The sequence below is a fragment of the Schistocerca piceifrons genome, chromosome 1, assembly GCF_021461385.2.
Source record: "Schistocerca piceifrons isolate TAMUIC-IGC-003096 chromosome 1, iqSchPice1.1, whole genome shotgun sequence".
NCBI classification, from domain to species: Eukaryota; Metazoa; Arthropoda; class Insecta; order Orthoptera; family Acrididae; genus Schistocerca; species Schistocerca piceifrons.
In genome coordinates, this window is record NC_060138.1 from 677,991,685 (window position 1) to 678,011,024 (window position 19,340).

Genomic DNA, 19,340 nt, shown 5'->3' on the forward strand with positions numbered 1-19,340 from the left:
CACCAGCTTAACTAAAACTAATAACAAAATCTACAAATACAAATGTAATATATATCTAATTCTGGATAAATCATTTAATAATTGCTAAATCTGAATCAAATAGGTGTCCAAGATTACCTTGAAAAAAATTTGGGACAGAGCTACAAAAATTGTGATAGAAGTTTGCTTTTTGTAGTGTTTATAATAGATATCAGATAGAAGAGTTTAATATTCTATGTGTCAGTGAAGAGTAAGACAACACAAGAAATAAGGTATTTCATTTATTTCTTTTCTGTTGTAATTAGATTGGCATCCATTGTCTACATTTGCTTGTCTAACCACAATAACTTAACGCATTTTTATTTGCTAAATAGGTACATTGATGGTGTAGAGGCTATTGTAAATGCTGTGTTTTTAACACAGTTTTTATGCAGTGCCACACTCTTCTGTCTCACGGGTTTCCAACTCACAGTGATTTTGGTGAGTCAGGTGTTTTAATTTTTTAAATAAAGATTTAATTTACTTAAAAGTGGCATATTCCCTTGCACATGATCAAGTATGTTACTTCACACACACACACACACACACACACACACACACACACACACACAGAGAGAGAGAGAGAGAGAGAGAGAGAGAGAGAGAGAGGGGGGGAGGGGGCAATTGTTGGATAACTTTGCTACAGATTCACATTCTTTAGGCACCTGTCTTTCATTCAGTACCTTGACTACAAAGTTAGCAGTTACCTGTACCCCTTCCAATGTTTTATTCCTCTCAGGACATTTTATTACAAGACAAGCTACAAGTTGTGTATACTCTCAGTTGGTCCAAGCACTTACTGGGAAATAAATTGTGGGTATTCTTGGATATCCTATATATTATGGCCTGACATTTATGCTGTCATTCCTCATGACATCCCGACCATTTTTATGCTTGTGTTTAATCCTGGACTTCTCAACTCCAATTTTTTGTGGACCAATTTTGATATTAAGTTAATGCACTATAGGAGCAATGAGAAGCTTAACATTGATGGGAGTAGTTAACAGAAATTGCTCATTGCTCTGGAAGTTGTTGGATGAGAGCTAATATTTTGCACTTAAAAAAAAAAAAATATATATAGTTGGGCAGTGTTTTACTGTGTGCTAGCCCTGTTTCTCTGGCAAGTACTTTCTACCTTCTTACAGGGGTGCACATGCCTCTCAGTATACAGCCCCCCCCCTTCCCCATTCATACTCTACATTTACATTCATGTTATTTATTTTATAAGCTATATTTGCCATAAATACATGCAATACAATTTGTCAATGCACTTAACCTACAGTGTCAACATTTCTTAATGGGTAATTCTACATAAATATGTTCCTACAAACCCATACTTGTGTTGACAAAGCAGAAATTATTCTAATGAGTAAAATGGATTTGCTCTTCCTTGGACAGTCTGTACATTGGGTGTTCCTTGGCAATTAGTTATATACTTTGATTGCTGTCTAAACATGATTATTGTTCACATTTTCTAATGTGTTTTACACTGTGAGTAGAGATGTACAGGTTCTGGTATACTTGTCTCTTTTACACATTACAATTATATTTGATAGTTCAGCAAGTATGTGTTAATACCTTCAGAAATATATAAATTAATTACTCTTAAGACATATTTAAGTAACAAAAGTGTTCACTGTGTTAGGTTGTCTACCCATTACTATTACTCTGATTGCCTTCTTCTGAATTACATTTATATTTTTTGTTTCTCTAAGTTTTTGGTAGGCTGAAAATATACAGGGCTATTACAAATGATTGAGGCGATTTCATAAATTCACTGTAGCTCCATTTATTGACATATGGTCACGACACACTACAGACACGTAGAAAAATTCATAAAGTTTTGTTCGGCTGAAGCCGCACTTCAGGTTTCTGCCGCCAGAGCGCTCGAGAGCACAGTGAGACAAAATGGCGACAGGAGACGAGAAAGCATATGTTGTGCTTGAAATGCACTCACATCAGTCAGTCATAACAGTGCAACGACACTTCAGGACGAAGTTCAACAAAGATCCACCAACTGCTAACTCCATTCGGCAATGGTATGCGCAGTTTAAAGCTTCTGGATGCCTCTGTAAGGGGAAGTCAACGGGTCGGCCTGCAGTGAGCGAAGAAACGGTTGAACGCGTGCGGGCAAGTTTCACGCATAGCCCGCAAATAAAGCAAGCAGGGAGCTAAACGTACCATAGCCGACGGTTTGGAAAATCTTACGGAAAAGGCTAAAGCAGAAGCCTTACCGTTTCGAACTCATTGATGGGGACATGCTGCACTGAGTGTGGGAGGAACTTGATTATCGGCTTGATATCTGCTGAATCACTAAAGGGGCACATATCGAACATTTATGAATGCCTAAAAAAACTTTTTGATTTTTTGTATGTGTGTGCAAAGCATTGTGAAAATATCTCAAATAATAAAGTTATTGTAGAGCTGTGAAATCGCTTCAATCATTTGTAATAACCCTGTATATACTGGGTCTCTCTTTCATTTAATGGCAACTCACTTACATTACACCAAGATGCTGAACTTAACTCATATTTTTTCTAAGTTCCCGTTCCTACAATACAGAGTTTACAGAAACAAAAATGGTATCATCTGTAAACATACATGTCTTTTTGCATCAATATTTTGTGGTAAGTCATTTACCTGTACAAAGAACAGAAGAGATTCTACTTTTTATCCCTGTGATCCAAAGAACAGAAAAGGTCCTAATGTTTATCCCTTTGACACTCCACATTAAACTTCAGGTTGGTTAGATGGGTAACCTCCAGAACTTGCAAACTTCTCAACCTGCTTGCTTTTCATTAAGATATGATTCCTCTAGCTTTAAACTTTTGCCATAAATTCCATAGTTTTTCAATTTAGAGAGAAAAACAAAATGGTCAATACAGTCAAAGGCCTTACTTAAATCACAGAAAGTGAGTTGGGTAAGCATGGTCTTCAAATTCTGATCAAATATATAGGAATATAGGGATTTTTTCTTACAAAGAGATATGGCACACAAGTTTATAAAATTTAATGTATTCGCTTGGTCATCTGATTACTTAATGTGCCTGTAAACACCAATAAAATTTATGCTTTGCTCCAAAGTATGTATAGTGTCAGGGTAAGCAACTGTCTTGACACACATAGCATTTGAAGCTATGTGGACATTACCAGCAGGACCTGCACAAATTTTCTGTCCTTGGTGTTGAGTGGTGGCTGCACTGTTGCCCTTGATACATAGTTTGATTTAAGATGTGGGTTTCAGAGGCCTTTTGATCCACCGATGAACATGCCACATGTCTGACACATTCTTGGTACCTGTTTTATGGACTATCACACTTCGTTATGGGACACCTTTTAGCTGCTTTTGCAATAATAATTGTTAAGTAAATAAGGCAGCATGAGATACGTTTAGCACCACTGAATCAAAGTTTTTGTTTAATCAAAGGTTGACTTGACAATTAAAAGTCCAGCAGCTCTCGGCAGGGAGTTACTTTCTTCTCATCCTGGACATGGAGCCTAGAATCACCTATATGAGTTATAAATTAAAGTCCCCTGCTGTGTTTTTCTGCCTGTATGCCAAGGTTAATCTGAGGAACTAGTAGGAATTTTGGTATGGTTTTCACTAATAGACATACTGATTCACAAGAAAGGTTTTTGTATACGATTTATTTCTGCTACACCAGGTATAGATACTTAGTGCAGTTTCGTTTCCATGCAGCTCAGTGTTTATGACATCCCATTTCCTGAACTGTGTGTTGTACAATATATAATTTTGCAGATACATTCAGTGAAGTATGTGAATACTGTCTGCAAAATGTGTCATTAGTAGAGTTAATAGCAAAGCGCCAATAAATTAAATTGTGACTGATGCATGAACAACGAAAATGTAACACGCAATAAACTTTATTCCTTTCCTCTTTCCACAGGGGTGTCAGTGTGAAAAAGTTTTGTAAAGGTTTGGAATTGTGTGTTAAGTTTATTTGAGGGGACTAAGCGCTCTAATTCTCAAATACTGTATGAGTAAATTCTGAGTATTTGCACATCGTGGGCTACACTGCTTTTTCACACCTATCCCCACCCCTTCAATAGGCAAGTAGTTCTTATCTTAGAACTCTTCTTTCTCGACTGTAAGTGATACGTGTACCAAATTTGGTTAAAATTTGTTAAGTGGTTTAGGAGGTGATGTGGAACATACCTCACATGCATACATTTTTGTAATGTGTATCAATATGTACCAGTATAATAATAACAACAAACTTTTAATGTTATCAGTGTCATCTTAGTGCCAGATTAATGTTTTTTTAGTGACCCCATTTGACAGGACAAAGTGACTTACTGTAGCATTGGGACTGTTTCTTGAAAGTATCTTTCACTCTACAATGGAGCATGTGATGTTATAAAGCTTTCTGACATAAGAATATTATATGTTGTACCAGAACTTGAGTCATGAATCTTGCTTTTGCTAGCAATTTGCTTACCAACTGAGTTATCCACTCTGCTCAGTTCACTTCCAAGCTGCGTTCTGTCTGTACCAGTTCATCGCATTTGTTAGGTTGACATGAAGTGATGGATAGAGAGTTCAGTCAATAAGACCACTGCATGTAAAAGGTAAGGATCCAGGTTTGAGGCCGGCCGGAGTGGCCAAACAGTTCTAGGCGCTACAGTCTGGAACCATGCGACCGCTACGGTCGCAGGTTCCAATCCTGCCTCGGGCATGGATGTGTGTGATGTCCTTAGGTTAGTTAGGTTTAATTACTTCTAAGTTCTAGGGGACTGATGACCTCAGCAGTTAAGTCCCATAGTGCTCAGAGCCATTTGAACCAGGTTTGAGTTTCAGACTGGCGCATGGTTCCAATCTGTGAGGAAGTTTTATCACAGTATATTCTTCAATGCTGGCCAAATGATTCATTCTGTACGCATCCCCTAGACCTTGACTCTGATATTTCTCTGGCGTAGCCTTTTTCCAGAAGTACCACTCCAGCGAGATATGCAGAAGAGCTTTTAAGCAGTTTTGAAAGTACGACATAGGTAGGTGCAGATTGAAACTATGAAATGTGCCAGTTGATTTGCTCTTTACGCTATCTGGTCAGATCCTGTGGTGTATTGTATGTGACATTCCCCTATTAGATATTTTCATGGTGGCTGTCTCATCTATTTATTCAGTAAGCAATCGACCAGCCACATTGCTGTGACCTATTATTTTAGCTTTGGTTTTACTTTTTTGTATATACATTTTAACAACACATTTTAAAGCAAAGATTGTACCAACAATTGTAAGGCTTTTTATTGTTGAAATTGAATGTGTCTTGTGATTGTACGTAAATGAGGTTGGGAATGATAAATGATGTATTAATTAACATTTTATGTTATAAAAATTTGATTTTTAAATATTTATCCATCTTTATATAAGAGAATTATTTAACGTTTTGGAGACAAAGCCCAAGCATAGCTTGGGGCACAACTTTGTGTTAAAAAGACTGCACTCGAATAAATGTTGGGCTGCGGGTTCCTCGGCACATGAATGATCTGTCACTCCAAAACTGGACTCATTTCATGTGCAGACATCTCACTATCTGTCTCTTGACTGGAGCTGCTTTCTGTTGTCAATTTCTATAATTATTTTGAAAGAAATATTAATGAACGTAACAGCTGCTATCGTGAATGGCTGAGCCACTACAATCACATTTATGTTCCCGTGCATATACTCGTTATATTTCACAGTTTGCTGTAATTCTGCTACAAACATGTCAGATTTGTTGAGTGAGCAAGAAATCTGGGAAGTTCAGGAGGAAGAAATTGCTCAATAACTCATCTTGCGTTTTTTTCGTGGGAGGATAATCATATTATCTGTCATCATTATTTAAAATTTGTAACGTATCAAAGAACAAAAGTAAGCATGAAAAATAAACCTTGAAGTTTGTTCCTTTTTATTATGTATTACTCTTGATGATACATCAGTTACATATGTGCCAGCAATGCTTTAAATAAGGCATAAATTGCCGTTTTCCTAGGCCCCATTTCTTCTAAGCAGCTGGTCTCCAAAGTGTCACCAGTTATTGCCGAGGCTCCTATAGTCATAATTAACATCATCATGAGTTCAATAATTCAAGAACAGTCTTTATCACATTTATTATTGTTATAATACCGCCAACTGGTTTCAACCCGACGTAGGGGTCATCTTCGTGGCGTTTACACCACTAGTTTCCTGCCATTATGTAGACAGGAGTGACACCACCAGCAGTCGACCAATGGTGTAAACGCCCAGATGATGACCCCTACGTCGGGTTGAAACCGGCTGGCGGTGTTATAACAATAATAAATGCGATTAAGACTGTTCTTGAATTATTGATTAATCATACTAATCGCTGCTTCTCTTTCCAACCATGTTGTCCAAAAATCATGAGTTCACTCCTAGAAAAACTGTATGTAACTGCAAAATGTGTTCTGCACTCATAATTGACTGTTGCCAACAAAGTAGATCAATAGTCAAATGTGTCAGCTTAATGCACTCCTTTGTTCCAGTTGTGTACTGTAAACTACAACTTCAGCATTTTTGCTGCCTGGTTAATGTCAGGTTCACTGAGCTCCAATTTTTAGTGTCTTTAACTTAGATACTAGCCTTTTTCCTGCGGCTTTGCCCACATACGCATTCGAAACTTGCATTGCATGCATATGCTCCCCCCCTCCTCTTCCCCGTCTTTCTGTCCATCTCCTCCTCCCCCTCCCACTTGTCTCTGCCCAACTACTCAAACCACTCATGCTCCCCCTTTCTCGCTATCAATTTCCTCCTCCACCCCTCTGCTCAACCATGCCCATCGACACGTGTAACCCTTGCAGGGTTGCTCTGCAAAGGAGGTTGATAAAGCTGTCTGATGCCATCCCCACAGAACATGCCTGTTGTGCAGGGCTGTCTACATGCTAGGGTTTTGGAGGGGGGAGGGGAGAACACAGTTTTGCCCATATCTCTGCTCCTATGGAAGCTATGGGGTTCTAAGGCCAACACAATGCTTTTTTTTTTTTGAGTAAGCTGTATGTGTACCAAATTTGGCTGAAATCCACCCAGGAGGTTGAGAGGAGATGCTGGGACATGCATACACACTGCTGCTATATTATTCATTCACCTTTCTTCATGATTTTAAGATGACGTTTGCCCTGGAGAATCATATTACTTTTACCTCCATCTTAGTAAATCTGGTACAGAAAAAAGATGACTGGGAGGAGAGCTTTTAATTATACCTTAACCCTGCTGTTCTGTTCACTTTTACTTGACATATATACTGTTCGGGTCAATATGACCCGACATATCAAAATGCTTTAGAAACATAAATTTTGGTACAGTTTTAGCTATCGACATTGTTGTTCTATTCCAGTACCTTGTTAGTAATAATAATAATAATAATAATAATAATAATAATGGTAATAATAATAATAATAACAATGCATACAACTTTATTGAGGGATATTTTTCATTTAAATATGCACATAAATTTGAAACAACAGACAGTTTCCATTACAGGCATTCAACTTAGAAAGCACTACAGTTTTTCCATACTTCTATTCTTATTGTTGACAGTTTAGACGTAAGTATTGACATTTTCTAACAACAGACAGTTGTCATTACAGATATTCATCTTAGAGCACACTACAGTACAGAACACACTACAGTTTTTTTATTACATTCCAACATAGAAAGCACTACAACTTTAGAATCCTCTCTTCTTACTGATTGTAGTTTAGGCACAAGTATTCACATAAATTTGAAACAACAGAATTTTCAATACAATCATCTTATAAAATACTACAGTTCTTTTCTTACTGCTTGCACTGTGGACACAAGTAGGTTACATGTTTCTTGCAAATATGTTTACTACATTTTCCACACACCATGTTTGTTTTATTGTCATTACTTGATGGACAGAACTTACAGCGTGCACGTTTTGTAGATTTTCTTGTTGTTACCGATTCTGACACACCACCCACATCATTCGGGTTTTGGATGCTTGTGACCATTCTCAAAGAATCTTCTGTTCTTGGGAAATGCGTTCTTGATGCAATATGTTCTTTTATCAGTGACTTTCCAAGTTCCTCCAAGAATATTCTCCTTCTAGTCAATTTGCTTGCATTCCAATTAGGGTCAACCGAAATCCACAAAACGTATGCATTATAAGCAGAAACATCAAGAATATTGTAGAAAACTATCATTGGCCACCTATTACTTTTTCGTTTGCATGTATATGTACCTAATAACTGATCAAGCGTGTCTACAGCACCTTTGGTTGAATTATAGTCCAAAATCATTTTTGGCTTCTTATCAGCCCTGTCACTGATTTCCGCATCATGGTGGAGAGTGCTCATAAGTACAACATTCTTGTGTCTCTTAGGAATATAATTAACCACAGTAGTGTCATTTGTGAAGTAAAATGAAGAGCTGTGTACCTCCTTGTTGGTCATTTTGTGTGGAAGCTCCGGCTTATTTTTCCGTATAGTTCCCAACATAGTCAATTTCCTTTTCAGAAGCAGCTGCCCCAAATTGTACGACGTAAAAAAGTTGTCACACGTGATATTCTGACCACGTAACTCAGAAGTGAGATCAGATACCACCCTCATTCCCTGATTTCTTTCTGGTGCCGCTCCACTCACCTTTCCTGTATAAATTTGGGCTTTCAGTACGTATGAAGTTTTGCTGTCACACATGGTCCATATTTTGATCCCATATTTTGCCGGTTTACTTGGGATATACTGCTTGAATGGACAGCGACCTCTAAATGCTACTAACTGCTCGTCAACAGTAACATTTTCTCCTGGATTATACAGTTTAGGAAGGACCTCTACCCACTTCTCCCAAATACTACGAATTGCGGCAAGTTTGTCAGTACGTCGTCTTTCCTCTCTAGTAGATTTCTTGTCAAATCGCAGGACACGTGATATCTTACAGAATGTTTCATGAGACATGGTTGCTCGAAATATGTTTCGCCCAGTATCTTTATCCCACAAACTTTTTGTAGACTCCCCATGAGATCGATATACACCCGCTAGGAGTAAGAGTCCTAAGTATGCATGGAAAACAGAACCATCAATATCTGTCCACTGTTCACCATAAACTCGCTGCCCTTCAATATTTGTCATCTCTATTATTTCATTTTGAAGCGCTGTGTGAAATACTGCTTCAAATGAACATTTTACATCAGATATTCTGCTGACTGCATACCTGGTAACTCCTGGGGTACTCTTGATGATGTTCGAAGCTGGTAGGCGACCATGTTGTGCTGGTGGATGCAACTGCCATTCTATATTCCCATTTTTAGAAAGAAAAGTCTCTACACTATTTTGTATGGGCTGTGGACTGTCGTAACTGTCATCGGAACACTCGCTTTCAGATGCATTGCTGATGTGATCTTCAAACTCAGAAAGTGATCCTTCATCTGGTGAGGCATTTACTATTTCTTCCAACTCACGATCATTCAATGGTCTCATCGCCATGGTGTCACAAGTCAAACTGGGCAGAAACAAAGCATTCCAATTATTGAGAACTGCCAATTATTATTTCCTGGGGAAAGCAACAAACAAGCCCATTGTTGTGAACGCATGGAGCTTTAGGTGATTGTTGAGAGTAAGTTGGAATGATGCAGTCACTATTCCCACACAACACAACAAAAATAATTTTCGCCATTTCCAGATTTTAGAAATAAATACGAGTTACACTAAACATATTTGTGTCGGGTCATTATGACCCGAACATTACATATGCAACTATTACAGTTGAAGCCCAAACTTCTTAAACTTTTTTAAAACCTTTTAAAACACATGCTGCTCATCCATTTTCAGACAAAGTCACAAAGTTTCATAAATATATATTGGTATTTACATAATGTAAAATAACGTTCATATTCGTTTCGGGTCATATAGACCCGAACAGAACAGCAGGGTTAATGAGGATTAAAGGAACCAACTAGGGAAGATACCAACAACCAGTTCAGACTTTCATGTCATGCAGTGGTTAGTCCACCATTGTGGATTTTTTTATGGCTACGAAATGTGGATGAACTCCACTGCAGACAGTGTGGTGAGCTATTGTCTACAATCATCTAGACTTGAAGACTGACTGACTGCATGTGACTATCTTAACTTGATGTATCTCCTGGCACACCATCAGCATAAGGACTCATGGCATCACAACTTATCAGATTAAAAAGTACTCACATCTGGATTGAGATGGCTGTGAGCCAAGATATGGCAAGGTTTAGCACCATTTGCTAGCAGTGGCTGCTCATTACAATCTCAGCCCAGATCTGGGTGTTTCTAGTCTTTTAATCCGCAGCTGGTGGTCTAGTGGCTAGTATTGCTACTTCTGGATCACGGGGTCCTGGGTTCGATTCTCGGCCGGGTTGGGGATTTTCTCTGCCTGGGGTTTGGTTTTTTGTGTTGCCATCTTCATTCCATCACCATTCATGAGAGTGGTTAGAGTGGACTGTGTACAGATTGGGAATGTGTACAGGTGCTGATGACTGTGCAGTTGAGCACCCCACAAACCAATCATCATCATCATCATCTATTCTTTTATTATTCCAATATAAAAAAGTAGTAAAAACAACTTGGTTTCTAAAGTCCATATTAATTTCTTCTTAGCTAAATTTTGTGTATGAAGGCAGGGCCACGAATTAGCTGAGCATATTCTTCATGGCCCAACTGCCTGAGTTTCATTAGTCAGTGCTCATTAGTCATTAGTCAGTGCCAAACCAGAATACCAATGTCTGAGGAACTTGCTTGTGGTAGCAGGGCTTCCAACAATCCTGCCAATGATACATGAGCCTGCTAGGGCCTGAAGAACTGGTTGAGGCACATAAAAAGTGCTAAACTTCAGCAGAGCTATGGTCACAGTATTTTCATTCCAGACCTGAATCTTTGAGCCTAAGATGATAATGAACAGTTCATGTTCCAATTGTGTGTTGGCGCAGCCCTCGTACTTCCAGTCAATACTGTAATTTGGCAGTCAGTCAATTCATGTGTCACTCTAATGCATTTAGTTCAGAGTGTAGAAGACTTCGCCTCACCAAACATTCAGGTTGGTAAAAAGTCCATCCACATTTGTTCTCTATAAGATGATCCATAAAGATTGGTTATCTTTTGGATATTAACATTGTCTGAACATTTGTATTGGATCCTGTTGAGTCCCTTGATTGTAACTAAGATATGGTGTCATATTTTGCAACTTGAAATATAGATTATGAGATTTTATTTAAAAATTGATGTCTCTCCTAAGAGTCGGGCGCATTTTGTATGGTTTCAGTGGATATGTGGAATTTCATTCTTGCTACGTGTAGATGGTGTCAGCCCAAATGAATACTGCTCATCACATTTTTCATTTGACATCCAGTGTGGATGGAAAGCGTTGGTTTGTTTCCCGTTGCAAACAAAATTTTTTTAAAGCAAAATTTTACGTTCCCATTCGGTAGATTGGTCCCCAGTTAGTCTAGTGCAACATTTGTTTTATCAGTATGTATTAAAAGGGATAGTAAAAGAAGAAGAATGACCAGTACTCCAGTAGTAATGCCACTGCCCTGGCCTGTGCTGTCTGCTATCGCTGCTCAGTTGCTGCCTGAGTGCTGGTTATTATTTGTGTCTTACTGTCCCTGTTAATACATATTTATAACAATGATACCACACTAGATTAATTTGGGACCGCTCTGTCAAATAACCACATAAAATTCCATTTTAGCAAACAATCACAGAGGCAGAGAGTGAATGTGGACATTGTGCCGCCCCCCCCCCCCCCCCCTACACACACACACACACACACACACACACACACACACACACACACACACACACACACACACACACACACACACACCAAAACTGAAATATTTCTAGCGTTGCTTTTCATTGTGGCTGTCTGTGACTCTATGCCTCCTCTGTATGGTGAGTAAAATCTAGACCTCCCATGTCATTGATAATTTATACTAACATTGATTTAACCTGTGTGAATGTACTTAAGAATGTTATATTTACTGTTATAGCTTCTATTACACTTTAGAAGTGTAGTGTGAAGTTCAGAGTTGAAAGAGAATTCAGACAGGGAGTTACTATATGATCAAAAGTACTCCCTGCAGCCTTAGAGAAAGTATCCAGATCACTAAACTGTGGCAAAGAGGAGGAGGAAACTATTTGAATTTCCTTCATTTTGCTATTTGTCATTAGTTTTGGAAAATCTTACAAATGTAAGATCCTTTGAAAGTTTGTTTGAAAGCCAACTACAATAATACTTACATAATAATGTATATTCAAAACATCAAATAGAAAACAGTGCAAACTGACAATGAAGTCATGAAAGCAGTCAAGAAATTTCTGTACTTTGAGCAGTTCAAGGCAGTGAATGGAAAAGTGAATGAAACAACTAGCATACTGTGTTAAATGTCCAGTTTTACTTCTGTTTCGCACACGAACAACTGTAAAGACTAGTTAGAAGAGGGTTGTTCTGCTCCTGTATTCCTTGTGTGTCTTTCAGCTTTGTTTCTACACTCCCTCTTATGTTGTTACCATGAACAGTCCATATTTGCAATTAATGTGCTCATAATCTTTAGAACTCACTGGTATTGCACTACAAAATTTTGTTTTCCAGAAAGAACAACAACTTGCAAGATTTCTTAATATGATGGAATTGTTAGGTGCAGCCATATTTGAAATGGGAATGTTTTGTTACTTTGCAAATAGAGTGATGGATGAAGTAAGTAACCAAAAATATAAAATTAGTAATTTTTAAATAAACAATTAGTGTGTGTCACAAAAATTATTGACTCTTTTATTCATTACTTCTGACAGAGGGTGAAAGCATGTGTAGAATGATCACAAACTCCACTGACAAAATTATGGAATTTGTTCAGGCGTATTTCTGAATATTTTGGTATAATGGACATCCCGTCCTCAGTGGCTTATTGTACAGTAACGGAGTTTCGTTTGATTTATTACCAACATTTATCTTTGTACACATATTGTACTGAAACATATGCACAGTAGGGCAAATATTCATGGTATGTGCTGTGTGTCTTGTTTGCAAACAAAATTGCTCCATTTTGTCACAGCACTTGTTGTTGACAATAGTAGTGCCCACTTTACTCTTTGCTCTCAAGTTTGCATGCAGTATTATCTGGTTCTGTTTTGCATTTGTTTTTGTAGTAGCATTAGTTATATGTTTAACAGAGATACACAGCAATATGGATTAAAAATAAATAAAGATAAGAGTGAAATAATGGTATTTGGAAGAGACAAAGGGATCAACGGAGATATTACTTTGAATAGAGAACTCCTCAAAGTTGTAGACAGTTTCACTTATTTAGGGAGTGAAATATCTAGTGATGGAAGAATAACCAATGAAATTAATAGGAGGTTACAGAAGGGAGGCAATTTCTACCAAACAATAAAACACCTGATTTGGAATGTAGAAGTTTCAGAAAAAGCAAAACTCCTTATGTATAAGAGTTATTACTTCCCTATTGTCACCTGTGGAGGAGAAACATGGGCAATGACAGAAAGGGACTGGAACAGCCTTCAAGCAGGGGAAATGAAATTTCTCAGAGGAATTAAGGGAAAAACAAGAATGGTCAGAGTAAGGAATGTAGATATTAGAAAGGACCTTAAACAAAAAAGTATGAGAGAAGAAATTGAAAAAAAAAGCTACATGGTACGGGCAGGTTAAGAGGAAGTGTGGGCAGAGACTTTCCAAAATTATTGAAGAACTAAAGATGGATGAAAAATGACCTAGAGGGCACCCAAGAACATGGTGGAAAACAGAAATGAGAATATCTTTGGAAAGGAGAAGTGTGACCTGGCAGCAAGTGGAGGAAGAAATGTGGTGGGAGAACTGAACCAAATGGTGAGGACTCGTCAGCACCCAGACCTGGCAGTAGCTGGAGCGGGATCCAGATACAACAACAACAACAACAACACTGCAATATGGATAGGTTTACTGATAAAGCTTTGGCCGAGATGCACCTCGTATATGGGTTCATTGAATGTGATGGAAGATTGACATGATGGCACTTAAGCGAGCTGTTGCCACAGTGATGGCAACCACATTACAACACTTTTGCATCTGCAGCTTTTGCAGCTCTTTACCAATAAATGTATACCAAATCTGTGTACCATTGGGGAGTAGAAAGAACACTGCTGGAGAAAGAAATCCGAGACAGAACCAAGCATTATTTAATGCAGGCTTGAGGATGAATAGTGAATTTTGCGTTGCTGTTATCAACAATTATTATCTTGAGTGGCCTAAACAAGTTTGGAAACAAACAGGACTCACAGTGCATGCTGTCAACATTTGCACTGTTGATCTGATATTTTCAGTGCAATACAGATATCTATGAAAAATTGACCTTGCCGAGGTGGGGCGACTTGCAGGTCTCTACAATAAAGATAGCCATATCATAGGTGCAACCACATCAGATGGTTATCGGTGGAGAGATTAGACAAATGTATGTTTCATACCATTAGTCAATGCGACTTTGCTGTGCTGGTACTGTGAACAATGAAAACCAAGGGAAACTACAACTGCTATTTTCCTTGAGGACAGGCAGCTACACTGTATGGTTTAATGATGATGGTGTTTCTCTTTGTAAAATATTCCAGTGGGAAAATAGTCCTCCATTTGGATCTTGGGACAGGCACTGCTGCTATGTATGTGGAAGAAATCTGCAGGCAGCAGGAGGATTCAAATAGATTACATAATCATAAGACTGAGAGTTCAAAACCAGATTTTAGACCTCAAAGATCTACATTGGAAGATGTCAATGGTCATTAGAGTTCTGATTTATGTGCACTATAGAGTATGAATATATGCATCTATCAAAGCACTAAAAAATCTCATACATATGCTTACCAATGTTAAAATATGCATAAAAAATAAAATATATTATTTCAACTTTCTCACATTTATTAATCTGAATGAAGTAATCAAACTGTAAATTTATTCTTAAACTCAGTCATTAACAAAATTAATTATTCTCTCTCTCAGTCTATTTTAGCAAAGCTGTTTTTATTACAGTAAACAAATATTTTTCACAGTTTTGTGGAAGAAATAATTTTTTTCTGCCACTTAAAATGTTTTTATATGAAGAGAAAGATCTCTCTACTTCACACAAAGTCACAGGGCAGAACCAAAAGAGCTTATGTCACTTAGAGAATAAGCATGAAGTCGACATGTGGAATAATTGGGTCTACTGCCGGATGTTTGTGTCACTCTGGCACTATATTTCGGCCATGTAACTCGTTGCCTTCTTCAGGTGCTACCTGAGACTGCCGTATTGGAGGATATTATCCAGTATTTATGCCCAGAGGGCTCTTTGCTGTCCGCGCCCGCCTGGCGCTGCTTGTAAGTTGTTTTTCAGATTCTCCTTGTAGCACTTTATTCACATCCCAAAGAAACGTTAAACCTGTATTCTGTGCTTCAGTTCTCTCAATTTTGTTACAAAGGCAATTTCCTATGTCTCCTCATACATATCCAGTAACAGCTGTTTTGTATACCTGGAGGGCAGAAGATAGAGACATCCCATTTTCTTCCAAACGTGTGATTGCAGCTGGAAGTTTACTACAACAGGTCCTAATAAGCACTGACTGGCTCTGGAGACTCTTCTCATTGTAAGCATTAACTGCAGCAGGGATACTTGCTGCTTCATTTTTGTTCATCATGTTGAGCGCTTTTTCACTTCTTCTAAATGATCACTATAATACAGAGCTGCTTCAGTGCATGTTCTCCAGCTTGTGATGATTGGCTCTGGGAGTAAATGAGTATCCACCATATCAGTAAATAATTTCACTCTTGCTGTCATCTTCACAAAAACTTTTTTTCACAAAAAAATTAAGGCATTTTCTTCTAGAAAATATTCTCAAATTTCCTATGCCAGCCAATGAAGACATTGTGTGAAACAAGTCCTATGAAGTACTTTAGGATAAAATACCTGCAAAGCTTTGACAGCTTTCTCATGTGTGGTGCTGTAAATACCACCAAGAATTTTTCCTCACTTTCCGTAGCAGGACACAAAATGCATCACAAACAACCCTAGCTAAAATTGAACTGTTTCTTCTTGCAGTTCTCTGGAGGCAATGGGATAGGTTAATTCTGGTTCATATTCCATCATTTTTCACAAGACGATGCTGGCAGTACATCTCCCACATGAGTTGGTTGTTTCATCTACAAATCACCAAAAGTTTGAGTCACTGTTGATTTCTTTTATTACCTGAAAATAATTATTTTATTGAAAATTAGTAAAGATCAGGGGTGTAATTTAGGGGTCTCACTTTTGGGAAAATAAGTTTAAAAAATTTATAAAAATTATGTTTCTTGATCATAAACTAAACCAATCCAAACTCTGCGTAACATAAAACAAACCATAACGAGTTTTGTGATATGATGGCTGCATTGATCTTTAAAGATTTGTCTCACAATTACTGAATGCCATTTAGTTTATATGAGGCTACAGAGTGTCATATTTTTTTCATAATACAGGATGCCCATAAATTCCCTTTACAACTTCAAAATTTTATTACAACGGCAATTGTTGAAATATTTTAACAATATTTCTTTTATTGTAATCAGTGTTTATAAAAGTTTTTTGTCAGTGTTTAATAGACCTCTGTATGGCACCTTTAGTTGCATGAAGCACATCAAGACTGTACTCAATTTCTTTCCATTTTCGTTGTAGCATAGTGTCAGCGATGGTGGCAATGGCATTACGAATCCTTTGCTTCAAGTCAGCAATGTGTCCCGTATCTGTGTTTGATACATGATATCTTTTACATACCCCCATAAAAAAGTCGGAGGTAGTGATATATGGTGAACATGGTGGCCAAGGAATTGACCCATACCTCCCAGTCCATCTGCCTGGAAACGTTTCATTGAGGAACTGACGAACGTGCAGCACCAAATGTGGTGGTGCACCACCTTGCCGGAAAATGATAGTTGGTTGCAAGTCAATCAATTGTGGTGCTACATATTCGGTCAGAATGTCGAGGTAAACATCTGGAGTAATTGTTGACTCATAGAAGAAAAATGGACCAATTATTTGGTTGCAAATGATTCCACACCGCACATTCAATTTTGGACTATTCCGGTGAAGCTCCATAGTCACATGGGGGTGTTCAGATCCTCATATTCTCACATTTTGTCTGTTTAATGTCCCAGAAACATGAAAAGTTGATTTGTCACTGAAACAAACTCGCTTCATCCTTCAAAAGGCATTCCGGCATGTTGAGTGCAAACTCTGTCCATTTTGAATAAAAATCTCTCGGTGTACATGTCGCGTCAATTCAGGATAAAACTCCAAGCTTTCGACCACTATCTCCATGGTTGTCGTCAGGGCTAAAACTGACTGTCGTGAACTAGTGAGGTTCCCGCTTTTATAAGCAAAGGACGGCTTCTGATTGGCTGGAATGCGTCATAGCAACAGTGATATGGCGTGCAGTGAAGTGGTGCCCTCTACTTCCATAGATGTAGTTTCTAATCCGCGTTGCTTGCAGCGCCATCCCTTGAATCAGGAGGTAAAGTGCGGGAAGTTTTTCTCTGCAATTTTTCTTTCTCCAGTGCACTCTTCCAAGTGTTGCTAAGTGCATAGCCATTGTCTCTGTGTCTAATTTCGACTGCTTCCCAGATCACAGAGTCCCAGTAATTCGATGCGTGGGCTGTTACTCTGGTTTCTTCAAATAAAATCTTATGCTTGTGAAGCAGGCTATGTTCAGCCACCGCTGATTTGTCCAAATACCTGTATTTCAGGTGGCGCTGGTGCTCGATGTAGCGGTCGGCAACGGTTCTTACAGACTGGCCCACGTAATTCTTGCCGCATTCGCAAGGAATATTCCCGGCGCTCTTAAGTGTTGTGACAGTGCCACGACATTCAAAAGTGCCGCTACGTTAGTACGCGAACACGGCGATAGAGGCGCTCCGCAGCTCAGCCGAGCGCGGGAGCGCCACCTGGCTATGAACGGCACCGGCCGCATGTCACGGCACGGCAGTCGAATGACAGATACGGAGTTAGTAGCATGTAACCCGCTAGTGTTTCTACTTTTTTATATCTACGCAATTTATTACTGATTAAAGGTTATAACACTTTTTGGCGACGAGGTCGGATATTTTTTTTTCCTGCGTTGTGGAATTGTGTGTTCGTGTCGGGGCAGACATGGAACAGCTTACGCAAGCGCTTATTGAACAACAAACGCAGCTGACGGCTGCTATTCAGGCGTTGTCGACGTCGCTTACTCATCGTCTGTCTTCCTCTTCTCCGCCTCCGTTCCCTCCTTACGACAAGGCCGCTGAAGACTGGGAGGATTATGAGAAGCGTTTGCGGCAACACTTCTTGGCTTTCGGCGTTGTCGACGCTCCTATGTGTAAGTTGTTATTTCTATCTTGGATTTCCCCATGGGTCTATCAGCTGCTATCTCAGTTAGCCCCTCTGCGGGAACCTGCCTCTCTGTCCTTCCAAGAAATGTGTGACTTATTGTCTAACTATTACCGAAAAAACATCCATGTCGTTGCCGCCCGCGTGGCGTTCTACCGGTGTCGTAAACAGCCCCATCAATCTTACCGGGGTTGGGCGGCGGAACTACATGGTCTGAGTCGGCAATGTCAGTTTGTCACGGACACTCATCATGAGTCTTACGCTGATTCAATGGTTAGGGACGCTATTTTACAGCTTGCTCCTGATAAAGAAGTTCGGCAACGTGCCTTACAATTGCCAAACCCGTCGTCGTCGGAAGTTCTCAGCATCGCTCAATCGTTTGAAGTGTCTCATGCTGCTGGTGCGCAAATAGACGCGTGGTGTGATGTAGGCGCTGTACAAACCACTTTCGACGCGGACAATTTGCCAGTTTCACAGGGAAACGACGATGTGGCGGCGGTGCACTCGCGTCAACAACGTCGCGTTGGGCCGCCACGCTCGCAGCGAAAACAGCAACCACAGAAGCCGGTTCGTTCCGCACTTCCTTCTTGTCCATGTTGTTTCGTACAGCATGACAGGGCCGCGTGTCCAAAACGTTGGGCCACGTGTAATTCATGTAGGAAAAAAGGCCACATTGCTTCTGTGTGTCAGTCCCCTAAAGTTCCTGTCGACGAGGACGAGGCATCGGACATGGATGTTAACTGTGTGCTTTCTCAAACGAATAAGTTGTTTGTTACTGTTCGTGTTCTGGATAAAGACATTCGCATGCAAGTGGACACTGGCTCTGCAGTAACTCTCATTAATTCTCGCACGTATTTGGAGTTGGGCTCCCCTCCCTTGTCTCCAGTTACGCGAAATCTACGAACTTATAATAAGCAGAAAATTCCTATCATTGGACAGTTTTATGCTTCCACT

At 39.2% G+C, this 19,340-nt stretch overlaps 1 protein-coding gene across 1 annotated transcript in view; it reads left to right on the forward strand.

The window, feature by feature from the left end:
* The first annotated feature begins 359 nt into the window (after window positions 1–359).
* Window positions 360–19,340, forward strand: part of LOC124805493 (odorant receptor Or2-like) — a 37,582-nt gene continuing 18,601 nt past the window's right edge. Inside the window, exons 1-2 of the mRNA XM_047266060.1 lie at window positions 360–459; window positions 12,620–12,724. Coding sequence (XP_047122016.1) covers window positions 12,650–12,724 — 75 coding nt within the window. The 5' untranslated portion in view covers window positions 360–459; window positions 12,620–12,649. The remainder of the gene's footprint in view (window positions 460–12,619; window positions 12,725–19,340) is intronic.